This window comes from Molossus molossus, unplaced genomic scaffold (assembly GCF_014108415.1).
Source record: "Molossus molossus isolate mMolMol1 unplaced genomic scaffold, mMolMol1.p scaffold_m16_p_6, whole genome shotgun sequence".
NCBI lineage: Eukaryota > Metazoa > Chordata > Mammalia > Chiroptera > Molossidae > Molossus > Molossus molossus.
This window is the reverse complement of record NW_023425399.1, coordinates 3,665,134-3,683,800: the sequence shown is the minus strand read 5'-3', so window position 1 is coordinate 3,683,800 and position 18,667 is coordinate 3,665,134. Positions and strand designations below refer to the sequence as shown.

General features: G+C 56.2%; 1 protein-coding gene across 1 annotated transcript in view; it reads right to left on the bottom strand.

Moving 5' to 3' along the window:
- Positions 1-1,814, bottom strand: part of PMEPA1 (prostate transmembrane protein, androgen induced 1) — a 46,599-nt gene extending 44,785 nt beyond the window's left edge. The window contains exon 1 of the mRNA XM_036245258.1: positions 1,706-1,814. Coding sequence (XP_036101151.1) covers positions 1,706-1,814 — 109 coding nt within the window. The remainder of the gene's footprint in view (positions 1-1,705) is intronic.
- Positions 1,815-18,667: the final 16,853 nt, after the last annotated feature.

The following is an 18,667-nucleotide window of genomic DNA, read 5'->3' as shown; positions in this document are numbered from 1 at the left end:
GCGGAATGTCAGAGCCCAGCCCTCAAGGTGACAAGTTCAACACAGCGCGGACCCCTTGGGCGGGGGTTTCCTGAGCCGCTTCACAGAAGGGGAGGGTAAAGAGGAGGCAGGGGGTGGGGGCACTTAAGCAGCAATCCATTTGGCACCGCAAGACTCTCTCCAAACATGTGCAAACATATTTTAATAATATCCTCGTGCATTTCATTAGCCTCTGGAGTTCACAAAGGGCCTTTGGGAAGCAATCTGGTTTAAATGCAACTCAATTCCGCAAACGCTGGCTCTGGGCAGGCTCTCCTGGCACCTCGCGGGCCTGGCGCAGGGCTGCTGGGGGTGGGGGGGGTGGGGGCGAGGCTTTCCATTCCAGGACTGGAGGGGGTGGGGAGAAGTGAATGGAAGGACCCACCGCCGAAGCCTGCCCGCCTGCCCCAGCAGGCAGGTCATGGGTTATTTTTACCTCTTGAGCCTCACTGTACAGGCTCAGGGGCAGAAAGCTGTGGCAGCCGCCTGCGGAAACTGGCTTATGAGTCACTTGGTGACTGCCCTGGCTCGGTGGCAGCTGCCTCTTGGCTCCTGGTCCCAGCTGGAAAGCTGGCCATGCAGAGAAGGGCCGTGTGCCCCCTAGCCTGGGGAGCTCGGCGCCCAGGTTGGGGAAACGAGTTCAGAGAGTCAAGAGGTCCTCAGAAGGGTGGCTGGGGGAGGGATGTTGGCTAGAAGGCAGATCCCAGAGGGTGGCAGTCAATTTCCCATCCAACCGCACCTCCACCTGGGTGGGCTACGTAGGACGGAAGTACGGGGCAAATCAGACACTCCTCTCCCTACCCTCCTCTACCTCCGGGTCAGGGCAAGGCTGCCCCAAATACAGACAGCCCCAAACTTTGACTCATTTGTAACCACCGTCCCAGTCAGACTGAGCCAAGCTGTCCAGACAGAAGATATTTATAGGTGCGTCGGGGACACAGACATTCACACAATGACACACATACTCGGGATCCACGTTGGGCCCGACCCACCAGCGCCGAGCCCTGGATTCGGACACCTGGACACAAACGGTCCCCAGAGCCCCCCCCCCCCCCCAAGAGCGGCACCTAGCCCCAGACACAGACGGAAGGAGACTGCAAACACATACTCCTGGGACAGACTGTGACCCAGACACACAGAGCGACGCGCTGAGACCCAGAGACACAGACACGCACACTTCACAAACGCACGGAAACCCACTCACAGACACCGAGACACACAGCGCCACGCACACGCCAGACACAGAGCCAGAGCCTCAGACACCTCGCGAGCCAGTGTCTCACACGCCCGCCACCCCCCTCCCAGCCAAAGTTGATACAGAGCCGGCCTAATTGCTCCAATGCGACTGCCCCTTAGGGAAATAAAATGGAAACTTCACGCCTCCTCCCGCCCCAGCTCCCTCTCGCCGGGCGCCCCGCCGCCCTCCACCACTCGGCCCCGGGTCCGAGTCCCTGCGGGCGGGGCGCGGGCAGTGGAGGCTGTGCCAGGCTCGCAGCGCCGCGGGACAAAGCCGGGCCGGCCGCCAGCTGCCGCGAGCCGGGAGGGCGCGCCCGGGGCGCGGCGGGCGCAGCCGGGGCGCAGGGCTCACGGCCCGAGGGGGCGCGCACAGCCCGGGCCCCCGCCCGCAGCTGCGCCTGGACTCAGGGTCTGAGCCCGATGGGGCCTCCGGGGGGGCGGGGTCACTCACTGATCTCCATGCTCTGGAACAAAGAGCGTTTGCAGTTGCACGTGCAGGAGACATTGGGCTGCCCGGCGGCGGCGGCGGCGGTGCTGTTGACCCCCATCAAGCGGTGCATGGACGGCGTGGCGGCGCGGCGCGGGGCGCAGGGGGCACGGGGGCGGCCGGGGGGGGCTCCGGCCGGCGCCCGGTGCTCGGGCCCCGCATGCAGGAGGCGCGCGGCGGGGAAGGCGCGCCCCGGCTCGCCGGGCTCGGGACGCCGCCAAGTTTCCGGGGCGCCGCGGGACTCAGTGCGCGGGGCCGCGCTCCCCCGCGTCCTCCGGCCGCCCCTCCGCAGCCCCGGGGGCGTCGACAGTGCCCGCGGGTGGCGTCCGGAAAATGGGCTGGCAGCCGGGGCGCGCGCTGCCGCCGGGGCAGAGCCTCTGCTGCTGGCTTCCCCCAGCCGGGCGCCTCCTTCTTCGCCGCCGCCTCCTCCTCATTCAAGTCCAAGGAGATCGGGTTTCGCTCTGAGACCGCGGTCGGAGGCAGGCAGACGGTCTGACGTCAGCGCTAGACGGGGCTGCCGGTTCCCACCGCGCGGGGGCCGGGGAGGGGGCGCGCGCTGCGCCAATCCCCGCCGAGGTTCCCCCGCACCCCCTCCCCGGGCCGCGGGGCGGGGTAATGGGGAAGGGGGCGGGTTCTTAAAGGGCCAGAGGGAGGCGGCCCGCAAAGACCTGGGACCCGCGCAGCAGAGGGGCGTTGGGTCCCCTCCCCTACAAGGGTCAGTTTGGGACCCCTGCCCTTCACACCCCGGTGTGAGGAGCAGGATTCGTTTCCAGCTGCACGTGCGGGGGTGCGTTTCCCGCCCCCTGAGCCCCCCGAGTCCTTGACCTAGAGTTTGGGGGGAGCCTGTCCTCCCAAAGGAGTACGAGGTCCCTGAGGCTCAAGGCAGGGGGAATTAGAGGAGGGGGCACCCTCCAGATCACCCAATACCTGATCCGCAGAAAACTCCCTGCCTCCAGGTCTGCAGCCTACGCGACCCCTAGCCCACTTCGCCCCTGGCGCCCTATTACCCGACCCCAAGCAGGTCGACTGGGAAAACTGGAGACCGCGTAGACACGCCCCGGACAGCTTAGATAAATGCCCAGAGCCCTTGTCATGTAAATACGAGTCCGGGACGAGTGAGAAGTCCCAGCCGGCAGGGCCCGGGGCGAATCCACACCCATTGTCTGCTGCCCGAGGGGCCGCCGGCTGCGGGGGGCGCGGCTCCGAGCACAAAGAGGCGGAGGAAGTGCGGAGACGTACTTTTATTTCATTAAGTTTTAATTACACAAGTGCCAAGAACACATTCTCCTGGTTTAAAAAGACGTTGAAATATTATGTAAGAGGCCCCCTTCCGGCACATCGCCACCTTTTAGCAATTTGGTGTGTCCCCTAGACCCTTCCCTAAACCTGTATTTTACATGGAGGGTCTACCCGGTGCCAGAAACTTACCAGATATGAACTCAACCTGGCACTTTCTCTGGGAGGCAGGATTTTTATTAGCCCCATTTTACAGACCCGGAAACTGGCCTGGAGTCGTTTGCTTAATTCAAGCTCACACAATGGTGGAACCTAAATTCAATCCAAGTCCTGGGCATCTGTGCCACCTCCCCCTGCTCAACACACACATCTAATTTTTTTTATCCTCATCCGAGGACATTTTTCCATTTTTTGTTCAGATAGAGTGGGAGGGAGAGAGAGGAAGAGAGAGAAACATTGAGGTGAAAAGGACACATTGAGTGGCTGCCTCCTGCATGACCTGCCGGGGACAAACTACAACTGAGGTACGTGCCCTTAACGGGAACCGAACCCAGGTCTCTCTCCCGACCGCAGGCAGACGCTCTAACCGCTGAGCAAAAACGGTCCAGGGCAACACACACAATCTAGTTCTTTAAAAATCCCCAAGTCCCAGTAATGCCTGGAGTTTTAGTAATAAGCAGAGACTATTTTTGTATTGGGGGGGGGGGGGAGTCTAAAAGTTATTTCCTTTTAACAGACTGGAACCAATCAGAGCGTTGCAGAACTTTTATGGGGGAGCCCATGAGTGCACAGTACAGAGGGAGGTTCAAAGGCACTGGCCATCATTTGTTTGGGAGAAGCTGACTCTTAGAGCGAGGCCCAAGCCCAGGGGCCAGGATGGGGAGAGCACTCAGGGCCTGTGTCAGATCACTGTGCAGTCTCAGCCCCACCTGGAGGAGGGGTCAATTTCAACAACTGGTCCAGGAGCAGGGAGGGGATAGGTCTTGCTGAAATTTGGTCTCTGCAGCTTGGAGAAAAAGCCCAAGGAAGGAGGTTCTAAGGGTTCCTTGGGGGACCCTGCAAATGTTGGCTGCGCCTGAGGATGACCGTGGGTCCCCTTCATTGCCTAGGCCAAAGGAGACCGCTATGGTGCCCCTCCTTGTAGCCATTCCTTCATTCAGTCAACAAACTTCCACCGAGCGCTGGGAATTCAGCCATGCCAGGCGAACCCCTGTCCTCCTCCAAGTCTCTCGCAGACATCTGGCCTGTCTGGCAAGCGGAAAAACACACACGTTGATTGTCTTGGCAATGAGGCAGGATTTATACAATCCAGGTTAAACCGCCAGCAGGCAAAAATAACCAGTTAATTCAGTGGGTGAAAAAATAAAACACAAAACCCTACCCACATTGAGCTCTGGTTGATCTGTCTGGGACAAGAGCACTGGTCATATTTACTGCGTGCCTACTCCCATGTGACCTCACTGTTTTGCTGGTGGCACCTGGGACGAGTTAGTGGTCTCTGCCCTGTTCCAAAGTTGGGTCTGTCTAGAGGCCGAATGCAGGGTGTCAGGCATGGTGGTCACAACTGTATATGCAAAAATGTGTGCCAAGCGCCCTGTGTGGTGCTGGGGATCAGTGGTGAGGGCCACAGAACCCACGGTTAGACTGGGCACATGAAGAGGTATTCCTGGCCCGGATGGGAGCGCCTCAGCCTTGGCCGGGGGACGGGGGGGATTGGTGGGGGTAGACCACCTCTGCTGGGCCAGCCTGAGCCCATGGGAGGGAGGCTGCAAGTAGGGAAACAAAGTTTCCTTCATTTAGTCAGTAAATATTATGCTCCTCATTCAGGGCCAGACTCTGTGCTGGGTACTGGGCACCCTGTCCTCTAGGTGACATGGTGGGGGGCAGGAGAGACTAGAGGCCTCCATGCAAACCCAGAGCTACACTAGGGCACTTCAGATATGGTAATGATGAGCTAGTGGCCTGGCTGGTGATCAGGGAAGCCCACCCTGAAGAGGTGGTGATTTATTCCACTCATATTTGCTGAGCATCTACCTGGGCCCCATACAATTTTCTGCCCTCCTGGGGTTCATATTCTTGCAGGTCTGTAGACATGTAAATCGAGGTGACAGCTTCAGAGAGGGGCAAGAGCTGGAAAGAATACAAAGAAACCGGGGCTGGACTCAGTTGGAGCCCAAGGGGTCAGGGTGGCCTCTCTGGGGGGGTTGGACAGCTGAGAGGGGGTCTCACACCAGGGCACAGGTGCCAAAGCCCTTGGTGGAAGGGGAGCAGGGGATCCTCACGGTCCCAGCAGTCTGGGATTTGGGACACATTGCCCAACTCGGTTGGTTGGTTGGTACAGGTCATAGGATTGTGAAAATCGCGTGTGTCCCCAGGCGACGGCTGGGGACACGCCTTTCCCAGCCTCCAGACAGCACGTGCCCTGTCTGCCCTGAGTGTGGGTTGGATCTGCCAAAGGGGGACCTTTAGAGAGAGAAGGTCCAGTCTAAGCCAGTCAGGAGGCCTTGCTGGGCTGGGTGGGGGTGGGGGGCATGGCTGGCTTCACGGGGTGTCCCGGTGCAGGCGCCACGCCCTGTGCTTGGTTTAGTACCCTAGTGTCCCCATCTTGACATTGTTATTCACTTCTGAACACGGGGACATGCAGATCCTGTAGTCGATCCTACTCAGGTGCCGGGCCCTCGCCGGCAGCCAGTCCGGGACGGGGTAAGCCAGCATGGGTTTGGGCCACAGCTGGGTGGCTGGCTCAGTCCTGACTGTGCCTGTTGGGCAGGGTGGAAAGTGCCCGGCTGAGTCAACAAAGGGCCTGCTCCGACAGCCAGCCGGCTGTGGGACAAAGCAGATCCCGGCCTCCTGGGTCCTGCCACGTCCCCCAGGCCTGCCACAGAGCTGTCTTTGCAGAAGCCAGAAGCCGCCTGGACACCCCCAGCGGGTTAAAGACCTCTCCTACTGAACCGCTTGGAAACACCAGCCAGTGGGCTCGTTTTTTTTTTTTCATCCTCACCTGAGGACACTTTTCCACTTTTTGTTCAGATACAGTGGGAGGGCGAGAGACTAAGAGAGAGAGAGAAACATCGATGTGAGAGAGACACATCGAGTGGTTGCCACCCGCACCACCCAACCGGGGCCGGGGACACACTGCAACCGAGGTACGTGCCCTTAGCGGGAACCGAACCCGGGTCTCTCTAGACCACAGGCCAACGCTCTAACTGCTGAGCCAAACCGGCCAGGGCTGACGCATTCTTTTCTCAAGTCCTGCCGGGGTTTAATCGGCCTGTCCACATTCCCAGGTTTGCATCTTTGGACTTCATGTTCTCTTTTTTTTGGTCTTGTTTGGCTTTTAAACAATAACAAGAGCTAATGTCCTGGGACACTGCTGGGCGGCAGGCCCTGCTCTGGTGCCTGTATTCTCATATTCGTCCGCGTCATCATTCAGCACACGTCAGGTCCCACGGCCAGCCACGGTAGCTCAGTGGATCCCCACAACAGCCCCGGGAAGTCCCAGCTCCTACATTCCCACTTGACAGATGGGCACACTGAGGCTCAGGGACCCATGGGTGGGGGAGTGGGATGACTGCTGGTATTTGGGCCTCAGAGCCCAGCCTTAGCGAATGGTGTTTCTGCCGTCACCGCCTCTGCTGGGGTCTGCCCTGGCCTTCCTGCCGGCCCGGGCACCACCGGCCCCTGGGCTCCCTGAAACCTAACCCAGAGAGGTGCCTCTGGGCCCCTGCTCCCAGAACCCTGTGTGAGTGACGTCGGGTTGCTTCACCTCAAGATCCTGCATCTCCTCCACCCCCGGTGTGGGTAGAAAGTTTCACAGTGTGTGTGTGTGTGTGTGTGTGTGTGTGTGTGTGTGTGTGGCGGCCTCAGCATAGTGGCCAGCAGCACTGAACATGTATGTTTGAGTGTTCACTGTCTGTCTCCCCTTAACTGGCAACTCCAGGGAGCAGGATGGTCTGACTTGCCCCAGTGAGTGCTTCCCTGTGGGTTTGGTGGCCCGGGTCTGTCATACCCTGAGTACTCAGCAAACTTCTGGGTCAACACAACCATACAAGTCATGTTTGGGCTACTTCACTTGCTGATATTCTATCCTCCACCCCATACCTCTCCTTTTGTCCTGTCCCTCGGATACCCACCTAATGACAAGCTCTGAAGAGTTCTCAACCTGTGGGTCGCGACCCCTTTGGGGGTCAAATGACCCTTTCACAGGGGTCGCCTAAGACATAACAGTAGCAAAATTACAGTTATGAAGTAGCAACAAAAATAATTTTATGGTTGGGGGGGCCACCACATCAGGAAGGTTGAGAACCACTGTTCTAAGAAATACTGGAAGCCAGGCCCTTGGGCCAGCACCTACCAAGACCAAGTACTTGCCTGGTACCAGAGCAGAGCCGGATGTAGTCTGAACCATGAAGTTGACACACATGTGTGCGTGTGTGTGTATGTGCGTTGCGTGTACGTGTGGGGTGTACAGGACTCGTGCTGGGGGCAGTTTGTATGCATTGTGTTTTGTTGGTTGTGTCCTGTGTTTAGGTGTTGATACAGGAGCTTAGCTCTTGGACAAATGGCACATGGTTGAGCAGGGCAAACCAATAAAAGCCCTGCTACACGGGTCACAGATTCCCCATCCTAACCCCCCACCAGGGAGCCACCTCCTCCTCTCTAGCTTCTCATTTCCAGCAGGGACCTGGGTTCCACAGAGAAGACAGGACTTCGGGACCGAGGCAGGAAGAACAGGAGGAGGCAGAAGGACCGAAGGAAATATTAGAGCCAAATTCTGTCTTCTGACAGCGGACATGACTTGGCCAAGGTCAAGCTGCTGGTGCAGCGCAGAGCTGAGCCCGGACCCCGTTCCCGACTCTCAGCCCAGGCCCCGCAGGGTTATCACAATGCCCCGACAGTCCCCACAAGGGAGTGGACATCCAAAACACACCCTTGCCCTCCACGTTGACTTCCCTGCCAGAATTGGAGATGCTGCCCCTCCACTCTGCCAGGGAGCCCTGTGCTCACGCGGGGCCTGGTAACACGTGTGCCCGAGCCTGCTTCAAAGGTGATGGAATGCCACTGCCTTTTTGAAAGGGCCACGGGCGACCTTGTCTTGTTCTTTGCTGTACCCGCAGCTCCCAGGGTCAGCTGGCCCAGTGCGTGTCCGAGTGAGCGCAAGGCCATCTGCAATGTGTACTAGGTCTTCAAAGTCGGTGCGTTCTCACCCGCTAGTCCCCTTTCTACATCTTCTCAAGACATAAAGAACTGGGTATTAAGAACACAAATATTGATCTTACCTTCATTTTTTAAAAGAAAAAGGCAACAAAATTAGTGGTGGTGGTGGTGATTGGTTAAACAAAGAAGGTCAAAGATAATTCAACTGTTAAAAACGATGTTTTCAAAGGTAATTTGATAGGAGAGAGAAAAGTCCTTTATAAAGTTTAAAATAGGCTGCAGAACTGATACCAATTTTGTACAAATAAAATTATATTTTAAAAAAGACTGAAATGCTGTCTTGCCAAAATGTTAACAGTACTTGGTTTTGTGGGACGTACATTTGCTGTATTTTCTGCAATGAACGTGAGTTTAAATTTTCTTTAAAGGTTTCTTAAAAGCGCCTCTGAAGCGACACCCACCCGCGTCTTCCCTGTGGATCCTTTAACCGCAGTCAAGACACAGAAGAGGCGGGGGTGCCAGACACTTCTGACGTCACGGGCAGCCCGAAATGACACCGCGGACGGGCCAATCCCAAGTTCGGATTCCGGGAGCAGCCATTCGATTGGACACAAGTGCGGGCGGCCTCGTCCAATGGCGAGAGAGGGGCAGGAGCTCGGCGGCAGCGTGGGTTTTAAATCCACGTGGTGGCGAGAGGGCGTGGCCGCGGCGGCAGCGCGTCTGGGGCTGGGGTCCACCCCCCCAAAGGTGTGCGTGGGTGCCGCCCTGCACGCCTCCTGCCGTCCCAGGCCTGTTTGTAGCAGCAGGTGCCTCACAGGATTTTGAGGGTCCAGGGGCATCCGTCCATTCGCCAGAGGTTTATTGAGCATCTACTCTGTGCCAGGCAGCGTCAGATGGGATAACGCAGAACCCACGAAAGATACACTGTGACTCCCACGCTTCTACCTGTGTGACCGCGGGCAAGTGGCTTAATTTCTCCTCCCCCACGGCAGCGCTCCAGTATTTCTCACTCTGTCTCCCCAGCATGAGTCCGCGGGGGAGGAGGTGATGGTGGGAGGTACCTTGTGCCCTGGGAAGGATCTGCCCCATGGTTCATGCTCCATATATACTTGCTGAATAATTATCTCGAAGCCCAAACCTTAGTCCAATACTATTACAAAAGGACATGTCTTATCTAACTTAATTTTCAAAAGATTACAAGTCTGTCTTCTCTAATTCGATATTCACAAACATACAAGTTGGGTGCTATTCATTCCTGTTTTACAAATGTGGAAACTGAGGCAGAGGGAGGGCAGGTAACTTTTCTAAGGTCCTGTGGCTAGGAGGGGGTGGGGCTAGATTCAAACCAGGTCTGTCTGTTTCCAGAGCCCTTGGTCTTAACCACTGATTCATTTTCCCAATATTCACCCAGTTCTCAATCTTTTCCAAGAAAATTCTCATAAATCAGGACTGTGCTATTGGGAACCAAGAGAGAAGGGAGGGGGTCGAAATCAGGTGGGTAAGGCACAGCCTAGTGAGCTGGGGTCCTGCCACCCACCTCAGTGCCCAGCTGGCACAAGTCAGAGTGGCAAATAGACTGGCTGCCACTGGGGCATACCAGGCCCCGTGCTGGGTTAGGGTGGGGTACACTGGTGGGCATGACAGGCCCATACCTGCCTTCATGGAGCTGGCCCTCTAAACCAGCAAGCACTAACTGGTGACCTGGGGCGCCTGCAGAGGTGTTTCCACAGTCGCTGGCGGGAAGTCCTTCTTTCTATCAAGCTGAGGTCCGCCTGCTTCACAACGTCCATACTCCATGCTCCAGCCAGCGTAAGTGTGCTTCAGAAATAAGGACACGCCAAACCTCATGGCTTCCCATTCAGGACCTGCTGTGCCATTTGTGGAGTCCAGTGTAAACTACGAATGTAGGGCTCCCCGTTCACAATGACTAAGAATGTCCAGGTGACGAGAGCAGAGCTCAGATCCCCTTCTGAGGACAGAGTCCCAGGTGAGTGCACACATCCCACCTCGTGAAGCAGACCCTCCAGAACCTCTGTGGCTGGATGGGGTCTGCCTGGAGCCCACGGAGAGAGGGGAGTTGCCATTGGGCCCAGGGAAGGGCACCTGCAGGCGTGGTCCGTGCCCCTGCAGCTCGCCGTGGCAGTCCCGGTTCTCAGATCCTCCCTGCCACCTGCCAGCCGCTGCCGGCTCTCTCCCCTCCGCTTCTCTTTCGCCCACTGTCTGGGGAGACTCATCTCCGTCGCTGTCATAGTGGTTTGTTCCTTCTGCTCTGCAGCATTGGTGACCACCTCGATGCAGCATCCTCCTGTTGTTATCTGGTTGATTGTGGTTGTTTCCAGCTGTTGATTTTTTCAGACAGGGCCGCAGGAGGACACGTGTGCTCGCTGCACACCTGTGCATCATTTCCCCTGCCCACCCATCCTGGCAGAGCGGGGAGCGGCTCCTAGGGGTGGGCCTTGCTCAGTGCCAACGGCTCTATGAAGTGCGAGCATCTCCCTCGTGCTGAAAAGAGAAGGCACTTCTCCGAGGCCTGAGGAGGACAGCTATTACATGCTTAAAGCTGTCTGGCTACGACAGGGTCTGGATTTGAATTCAGAGCGCACTGTCAGCTCCTGCACGCTCTTGAGACAGGAGGGAGAGAGAGCTAAGCCCTGGTCGGTCCCGGAGCCCAGGGTGTCTGATTTTTAAAAGCAGCAGCAACGTCCTGTGGTTTCTTTCTCGCAAATCTTTTATTTTTGGCCTGAGACAGCTAATGCGTGGCCAGTGTATCCTAGGAAACCAGGATGCTTGGAGCAAACTGTACCAAATCTCCACGCTGAAACCATCAGATGGCTAATTTGAGCCTCTCTAGTTATTTATTTATTCTTCACCCCTCTGTATCATCTCTACACTCCTGACCAATGCGACCATCAGATACACACTTTCAGGGTGTGTGTTGATGGGCCTGTTCTTATGGGGCAAGGGCTGCTCTCTGTTCGTATTTGGGAGCTTCCCAGGTGAGGCATGACACCCCAGGTTTCCCTCTCACCCCAGGGTGGACACCCCGAACTTCAGCCCTCGGTCTGGCTCTCGGTCAGGATCTCTCAATGTTGCCGCTATTGACACGGCCAGAAACTCTGTCCTGGGGGCTGACACCATGCTCACCATGGTCCCTACTAGATGTCCCCCAGCTATGACAACCCAAACTGTCTCTAGACATCACCACATATTGCTTGCTGCCCTTTGGCTGTCAGATTAACAATGAATCATTTTTAGTATAATTATGTCCCAAACATAAGTATGTCTCATGCAATATTTGGGAGATACTTATAGTAAAAAATATGACTCATTGTTTGTTGAAATTCAGATTTAGCCGTGTGTCCTGTATGTGATCTGGTACCTCTGCCAACCCGAACTTGGGGCCACATTGCTCCCGGGTGGGAACTGCGGCTCTCAAGCTCGGTTCTAACCGCCAGTCTCCTCGCCTGTAAAGTGGGTGTAGTGTTGGTACCGACATGTCAAGGTGTTGCAGGCACGGATGGCGCGGAGGCTGGCGGTGTGGTTGCACGTGGGGCGTGCCCCGCGGACGCCTGCTGCTCTTCTCTAGGGGACATTGTGGGGGCCTTGGCACCACAAGCCAGGCCTCTTTTCTCCTCCCACCGTCTCCCACTCTGCCCCAGATCTGCCGTGGGCCCTGCTGCAAAGCAAACGCGCCTCCGGGGTGTGAGCCCTGAGTCTACATCATCTTGGTTGCTGCTGTTCATCTTCACCCGAGGATATTTTTTCCTTGATTTTTAGAGAGCATGGAAGGGAGGGAGGGAGAGAGAGAGAGAGAAAGAAACATTGGTGTGAGAGAGACACATCGACTGGTTGCCTCCTACACGACCCTGACCAGGGGCCAGGAATCAAACCTGCAACCCAGGTGCGTGCCCTTGACTGGGAATCGAACCCACGACACTCTAACTGCTGAGCCAAACCAGCCAGGGCACCTGCACCATCTTTAGGAGAGGATGCTTTTTCCTGAGCAGCCAGCATTCATTACACAGGTGTGGGTCCTTCCAGGTGCCCGGCCCTGTGCTGGTGCCCACAGGGGGACAGTGGTACCCAAATACAGACCCAGGCCCTGCCTTCCAGAATCTTGGGTGGCGTGAGGCAGTAAATGATGACTGTGATGAAAGGTCCTATCCTCGCACCCTATTCCTGTTCCATGAGTCGGGTCACTGTCACCTGCCTGCTGTCCCTCACCCCCCACATCCCAGCCATTGGCACATCCCAGGGTTCTGCCCTTCCCTTTAAAAACAGCTTGACCGAGGCCCTGCTGACACACTGTGCTGTACACACTGACGTGGGCAATTTGGTCAGTTCTGACTCATGTACACACCCGGGAAACCATCGCGTCAGGGAACGGCACTTCCTTGTCGTCCCCAGAAGGTTCCCTGTGTCCCCCGGTGATCTCTTTCTCCTCAAAGCAACCACTGATCTGCTCTGTCCCCATAGATGACTTGACATTTTCTAGGGTTTTATACGAACGAAATCACACAGTGCTGTTTTAGGTCTGGCTTTTCCCACTCAATAGAAACACGCTGAGATGTGTTCACGTTGTTGCGTGTAGCTTTTATTTCTGGGTGGTATTCCTTGGTGTGGGTGCACCCCGCTTGTTGATCCACTCACCTGTTGATCCCCCTGCCTCTTTTTCACACGCAATTATTTACTGAAATATGACCCGCACGCAGAAAAGTGCACCAGTCACACGCGATCAGACGAGTGAATTTCCACGAAGCGAACACACACACCGTGTTACTGGCGCCCAGACGGAGAGGCAGGGCATGACCGGCAGAAGCCGCTGGGCCCCGCTGGTCGCTCCGCCCCTTCGAGGTAGCCCCGCCCCGGTTCCTAAGCCGTGGGAGAAGCGGGAGCCCCGCAGCTTCAGCCGGGCGGTCCCACAATGTGTCCTTTGTTCGCCTCTGGCTTCCTTCCCTCGCAGTCGTCCTTGTTCTCCTGTGTCGCAGGCTTGTTCCTTTCGTGGCTCAGTAGTATTCCGCTGTGAGTCCAGACCCTGGTTGTTTATCCGGCCTCCCGGAGAGGGACGGCTGGGCTGTTTCCAGTGTGTGGCCAGGATGAATGTTGCTGCTGCGAACGTTTTTGCACAAATGCATTCATTCCCTCCCTCCCTCCCTCCCTCCACCTCCTGGCTCCTACTGGCCCCTAAGCCCCTTGAGGAATGAGCCTGTCTCTTCCTTACCTTTGTAACTTGGTGCCTTGAGCTGGGAGTCACAGGTGCCCGGCAGAGCTAAGTGGGCAGGGCAGCCTCATTCCTGTTCCACAGGAGAGGGCCAGCCAGAGCCCCACCGCCCCGATCCAGCTGGGAGCCTGGAGGTGTGTCTGGCTGAGGCAGCCCCCATGCAGGGCGCTGCCATTGTGGGTCGGTGACTCGGTGGCTGGGCTCGGGCTGCACATCTGGGTTATGGGAGGGGTTTAGGGTTTGGCTCCGTCTTTCCCCAGCTGGCCGGGTGGGGCTGTTTCCAGGGCGTCCCCTGGGCCTGCTGCGTGCCTCTCCAGCAGGAGGTACCCGCTCAGCGTCTTTTCCAAGGGGCCTAGCAGCGGAGTCACCGGATGAAATAAAGGACACCCAGTTCCGTTTGAACTGCAGTTCGACACTGAAGAGCTGAGGTGTGCCCCGAATGCCAGAGACACCCGCACCTGACGAGGCTTCGTGGGTGTTGATTTGCTCCACCTGCAGCCTGTCTAACAGAGAGCTGGATGAATGAATGAATGAATGAGCTTGTCCTTGTTATCTGTGGCTGGTAACAAATCACCATAAACTGAGCAGCCTAAACAACACCACTTATTATCTCTTGGTTTCTCTGGGTCAGGAGTCTGGCCTCTGCTTCAGGATCTCACCTGGCTGAGAGCCAGGTACTGACAGGGCTGTGGTCTCACCTGAAATCGAGGTGTGGGGCTGGGTGACAATCAGCGACAAGGTCCCGCGGGCTACTGGTAGAATCGATTTCCTCGTGGCTCACGTGGGGCTCATGGCCGTGTCCTTCAAAAGCACTAGAAAGAGCAAGAGTCTGGAGGAGTCTGCTGGGAAGATGGGGTCTTACAACAGTGTAATCAGGGGAGTGACACCCTGTCCCCTCCCCTGTCACCAGGGGAACGGTTGAATAAACAACGGTACCTCCACACTCCAGAGCAGGTGCATCAATACTCAGGAAGGCTGAGATTTCTCTGGAGCTAGAGAGGGACCGTGGTTTCAGCTTTCTGTCCAGAAAGCAGACGCACATTTTTCAAATTGAAAAGTATCAAAATCATGTGTTACATCTCCACCTGTCCCCCATGATAAAAGCAATCCGTGCTCATGGCAAAAACAACAACAACAACAAAAAACCAAACAAGAAAATTATAAGTGGAAAGAATCCAGAATCTTACTGCCCAGAGACACGCCCTTTAACATTTGGATACATTGTTCCTCCTGTCTCATGTCTGTGTGTATTTGCACACATGGTGGGGGGTGTGCATCTATATTAGATGTATATTGAGGCAAAAATAGAATCCACCCCGCGTGCGGCTCCATGCCTCGCGTCCCCCTCGGGGCTGTCGCAGTGTCCCGTGCTGAAGAATGCGGATATATCACCCTCTTCCGGGTAGCGGAGCACGTGTGATTGGGTCAGTCCCCGGTGGATGGACTCACAGGTTGTCTCTGGGTTTCCGGGAGCATCCAGCACTCTGCCGTTTGTGTAACTGTGGAAGTGCTGCCTGCGAGGTGCCCGCGAGAGGTGGCGCCGCCGGACCAGAGGTGGGGCTTCTCGAATCCAGAGCATGAGGGCGAATCTGGGACACGCCCCTAAACCTCCTGCTGCCTCAGCATCCTCATCTCTAAGATGGGAACAGCCGACGTGCCTCACGGAGCTATGAGGAAGGAGTCTGCGGACTGCTGTCGGTCCGAAATATTTCCAGAAAAGTTCTGCATCGATACACACCCTGGTGGAAGGCCCTCGTCACTTACTGCTGCCTGGGGACAGTACCGAGAGGGAGGAGACACACACGAGCGTGCGTAGGACGGTCTGTTTCGTAAAGGACGGTGAAAGATGCAACTACGGAAATGTGTGTGCGGATGTCTTTCACAGGGGCGCCCGGTCTGAAAGGCTGTACCCCCACCTGCTCTGCGTGTGGCCGCTGACATTTGAGAGGTGATGTGCCCTGTGGAGCATTAACTAGTGCCTGAGCATGTGCCGAATGCACAGACTCTCTCACTTTTACAAAGGCTCCGAGGCGGGTGCTGTTCCGGGGTTCTTTTTACAGACGAGACGATAAGGCCCAGAGAGGTGAAGTCCCTTGCCCAAAGTCACACAGCTTTCAAGTAGCGGAGCTGGGACTTGAGTGTGGGGGGGAAAGGCAAGCCTTTCTCGCCTTACGAATGTCTGTTGTTTGACAAGCATGAAAAAGAATTAAACGTGACTAGGTCGACAGTTCCTGTCCGGTGCCCTCTTGACCCCAGGCCCCTCCCAGGCCTTCCCCCCGGGGGTTCTCCCAACGGGACTCACGGGTGATGTCTCGGGACCCTAGACCTGCCCTAGTGATGGGTGAATGAATGGCTGGGAAGCAGCAGGTGCTGAGCCGCAGGCAGGAGGGGACCCCCTTGGAATTCGAGGCCCCCGAGCTGAGGACACGTTCGTTAGCAGGGATGCTGAGCGCTCCCCCGTCCCCCCAGGCTTCCGAGGTGGTTTCCTGAGTGTTATCACATGGTGACGTCTCGTGCAGGTGGGGTTGTTGCTGATCGGAGTTAACGGTGCTAACATGATTAAGCACAGCAAGCTCGCAAACAATGGCTTCGTAAAAGGTGTTAATAACTCCTAAGGGCCTCGGTAATACTGCCCCAATCAAAACTGCTCCCAGTTAGGTCTCTTCTCTTCTCTCTACTCAAGGAACAGAGGCTGGAGGGGGCCTCAGGAGCCCCCGGACGGAGCCTTCTGGAACAGTGAGGAGCTGTGCAGGTTTGGGGAAATTAAATAGCAGGGCTGGGGAACGTGCCTGCACTTCTAAAGGAGACCCCATCCTTCAGGCTTTTCAGAAAGAGAAATGTGGTCCAGGAAACGCCAGGGACACGGCGAAGGAATGAGGGTGTGGGGCCTGGGCCCTCCTGCAGGCTGCCCTCCCCGCACAGCCCAGACAGCGGCGAGGAGTGCGGGCTTAGCGCCGGCCCCGCGTTCGAATGCCGCCCAGCTACGGTGTGTCTGGGCCAGTGTGGGCAGCCTGCCTCCTCCACGCGTGCGAAATGCAAATGCCCGGGCCCTCGGTCCAGAGTTAGCGAGAATGGCAAGACAGGGACAGCGCAGCGTTGAACCGGGTCCCGTGACGTACAGGTGCACGCCCATGACTTTGGTCCCCTGTGTCCTTACTTTCCCCATCTGTAAAGTGGACTTAGACACACATGTCATTCAACACTTTCTAGCAGGCACATTAAAAAGGTAAAAAGAAACACAAGACATTACTTTTAACAATGTATTTAAAAGTTACGTTTAACCTAACGTATCCCAAATGTTGCCACGCTGACATGTCATCAAATAAAACGTGATCACTGCGATACTTCACCTCCTCGTGTGTTCCTATCAAGCTGTGGAAATCAGCAAGTGTTTCACACTTAACGTCTGTCTCGTTTCAGCCCAGCACATTGCCAGGGCTCAGTGGCCACGCGCAGCTGCCACGCGAGACAAGGAGGATCAAATGGAGGGTCCCCACCGTGTTTGAAACTAAGCAAACATGCTGCACCGCCCCCCCTCAGCCCAGTACGCAGAAGGCGTCTACTACCAGCACCGACTCATGATGGTGGAGAGGAAAGTATACAGTCGTGCTCGGTAGCTCTCAGCTGTGTGTATGTCTGGTTTCTTCTCTGCAGCACCTTCCCCCTCCTGACCGCCTCGGGTCCCCCATCTGAAAATGGGGTGATACAGTGTCCTCCTGATGTGGCAGTGCTAAGAGCCTGGGAGGGTCATCCTTTGTCTTGTATGTTCAGCTCTAGAACGCCCCCAGAGTGCAGGAGGCACTTGGTAAGTGTTAGCAGAACACTGAATGAATGCCAGCGAGAAGGAGGCGCTGTGTGGTTCGAGTTCGAAGCTATCATTGGGTCCCTGCTTGGGAGGCGTCCAAGGGGACAGGGGTTGAGCTTTGGGCCTCGGAGGCCCTCCACACCTTCTGAGGGGCTGATGGTCTCTGCTCTGCCAAGTCCCCTTAGCTGCCTCCTGAGCCTCTCGGGGTCTGTCCCATCCACTGTGGAGGTGCCCTCCCTGGGTCTGGGCTCTGGGTGGCCCGGGGGCTGGCTGTCCGAGCTCTGGGCCTGTGGTCCTCTGGGCGGGGCCTGCAGCCAGCCTGTGAGTGACCTCAGCACAGAGCCCTGTAAGGAGAAGCTGGGCCAGGCCTGCTGACCCCTGATGCCTTCGGGTGTCCGAGTGGGGATCACTGCAGCAACAGGGCACTTTTATGCTGTTGAAGGGCAGAGACACGAAGGCAATGGTTTCTTCCCTGCCCCCCCTCAGTGTCCACAGGGATGGCATCAGGCCACCGACCTCTCCAAGGCGCCCCCATGCAGCCAGAGGGAGAAAGTCCTGGGTGGGGGGGTTGCACCTTCCCCTGCCTCCTGGAAAGGAAGCCTGTCGGCATGGGAACAGGGTGTCAGTGGTGCACCCCCTGCTCGTTTGCACCTCGCTGTCATCGTGTCTGCCACATCTGGGCACCCACCACTTTATACTATGTAGCCCTTTTCCTAAAACGACTTTCTTAAAAAAAAAATTTTATATAGCAATAAAAAAAACCCTTTCCAATGGAAAATTTCAGACACGTGCAAAAGTAGTCTGAATAACATAATATAATGTACCCACAATCTATAATATATAGAATATAAAATGTACTGCAATATAATGTATTATATGTAATTATTTTAATATATTAACATACATTATTTATAGGGTTATATATAATTTATAATACAATACATAAAATGTATTAACATCGCCTGTACATTTTTATATATAATTATACATAAAACCCTGTCAGCTAGCTTCAAAACCTTTCAGCGGATGGCCAGTCTTGTGTCTGCCACGGTTCTGCTCCCCGGCCCTCCACTGCAGATTATTTTGAAGCAAATCCTAGACATCATGTCATTTCAGCCATAAATATTTCAGTATCTGTCTCAAAAGACTGACTTTAAAAACCAAATTGATCTTAAAAGTGAACTCTGTGTCACTACCTTAAAAGGGGAATCTGGGTCACTTTCCGCAGAGGTGGAGGAATACGCGTGGGGAGCGAAGCGGGCCGTGGGCTTCTAGGGTGCCAGCCTGTGTTCTTGACCTAGAAGGGCGCCAGCAAGCGCCGGCGGGTGTGGCCCGTGACAGCTCCCTGCACAGGCTGAGGGAGGATGGGACGTGGAGCCCTTCTCTGTGCAGCTTGTCGTGCTGTGATGCGGGGTCCAAGGACCCTGAGGATCCTCCCCCTACCGCAGGCCATGCCGAGGGGGCGGGGCTGTGGGCGGGGCAGAGAGGGGCCTGCTGCTGCCTGACG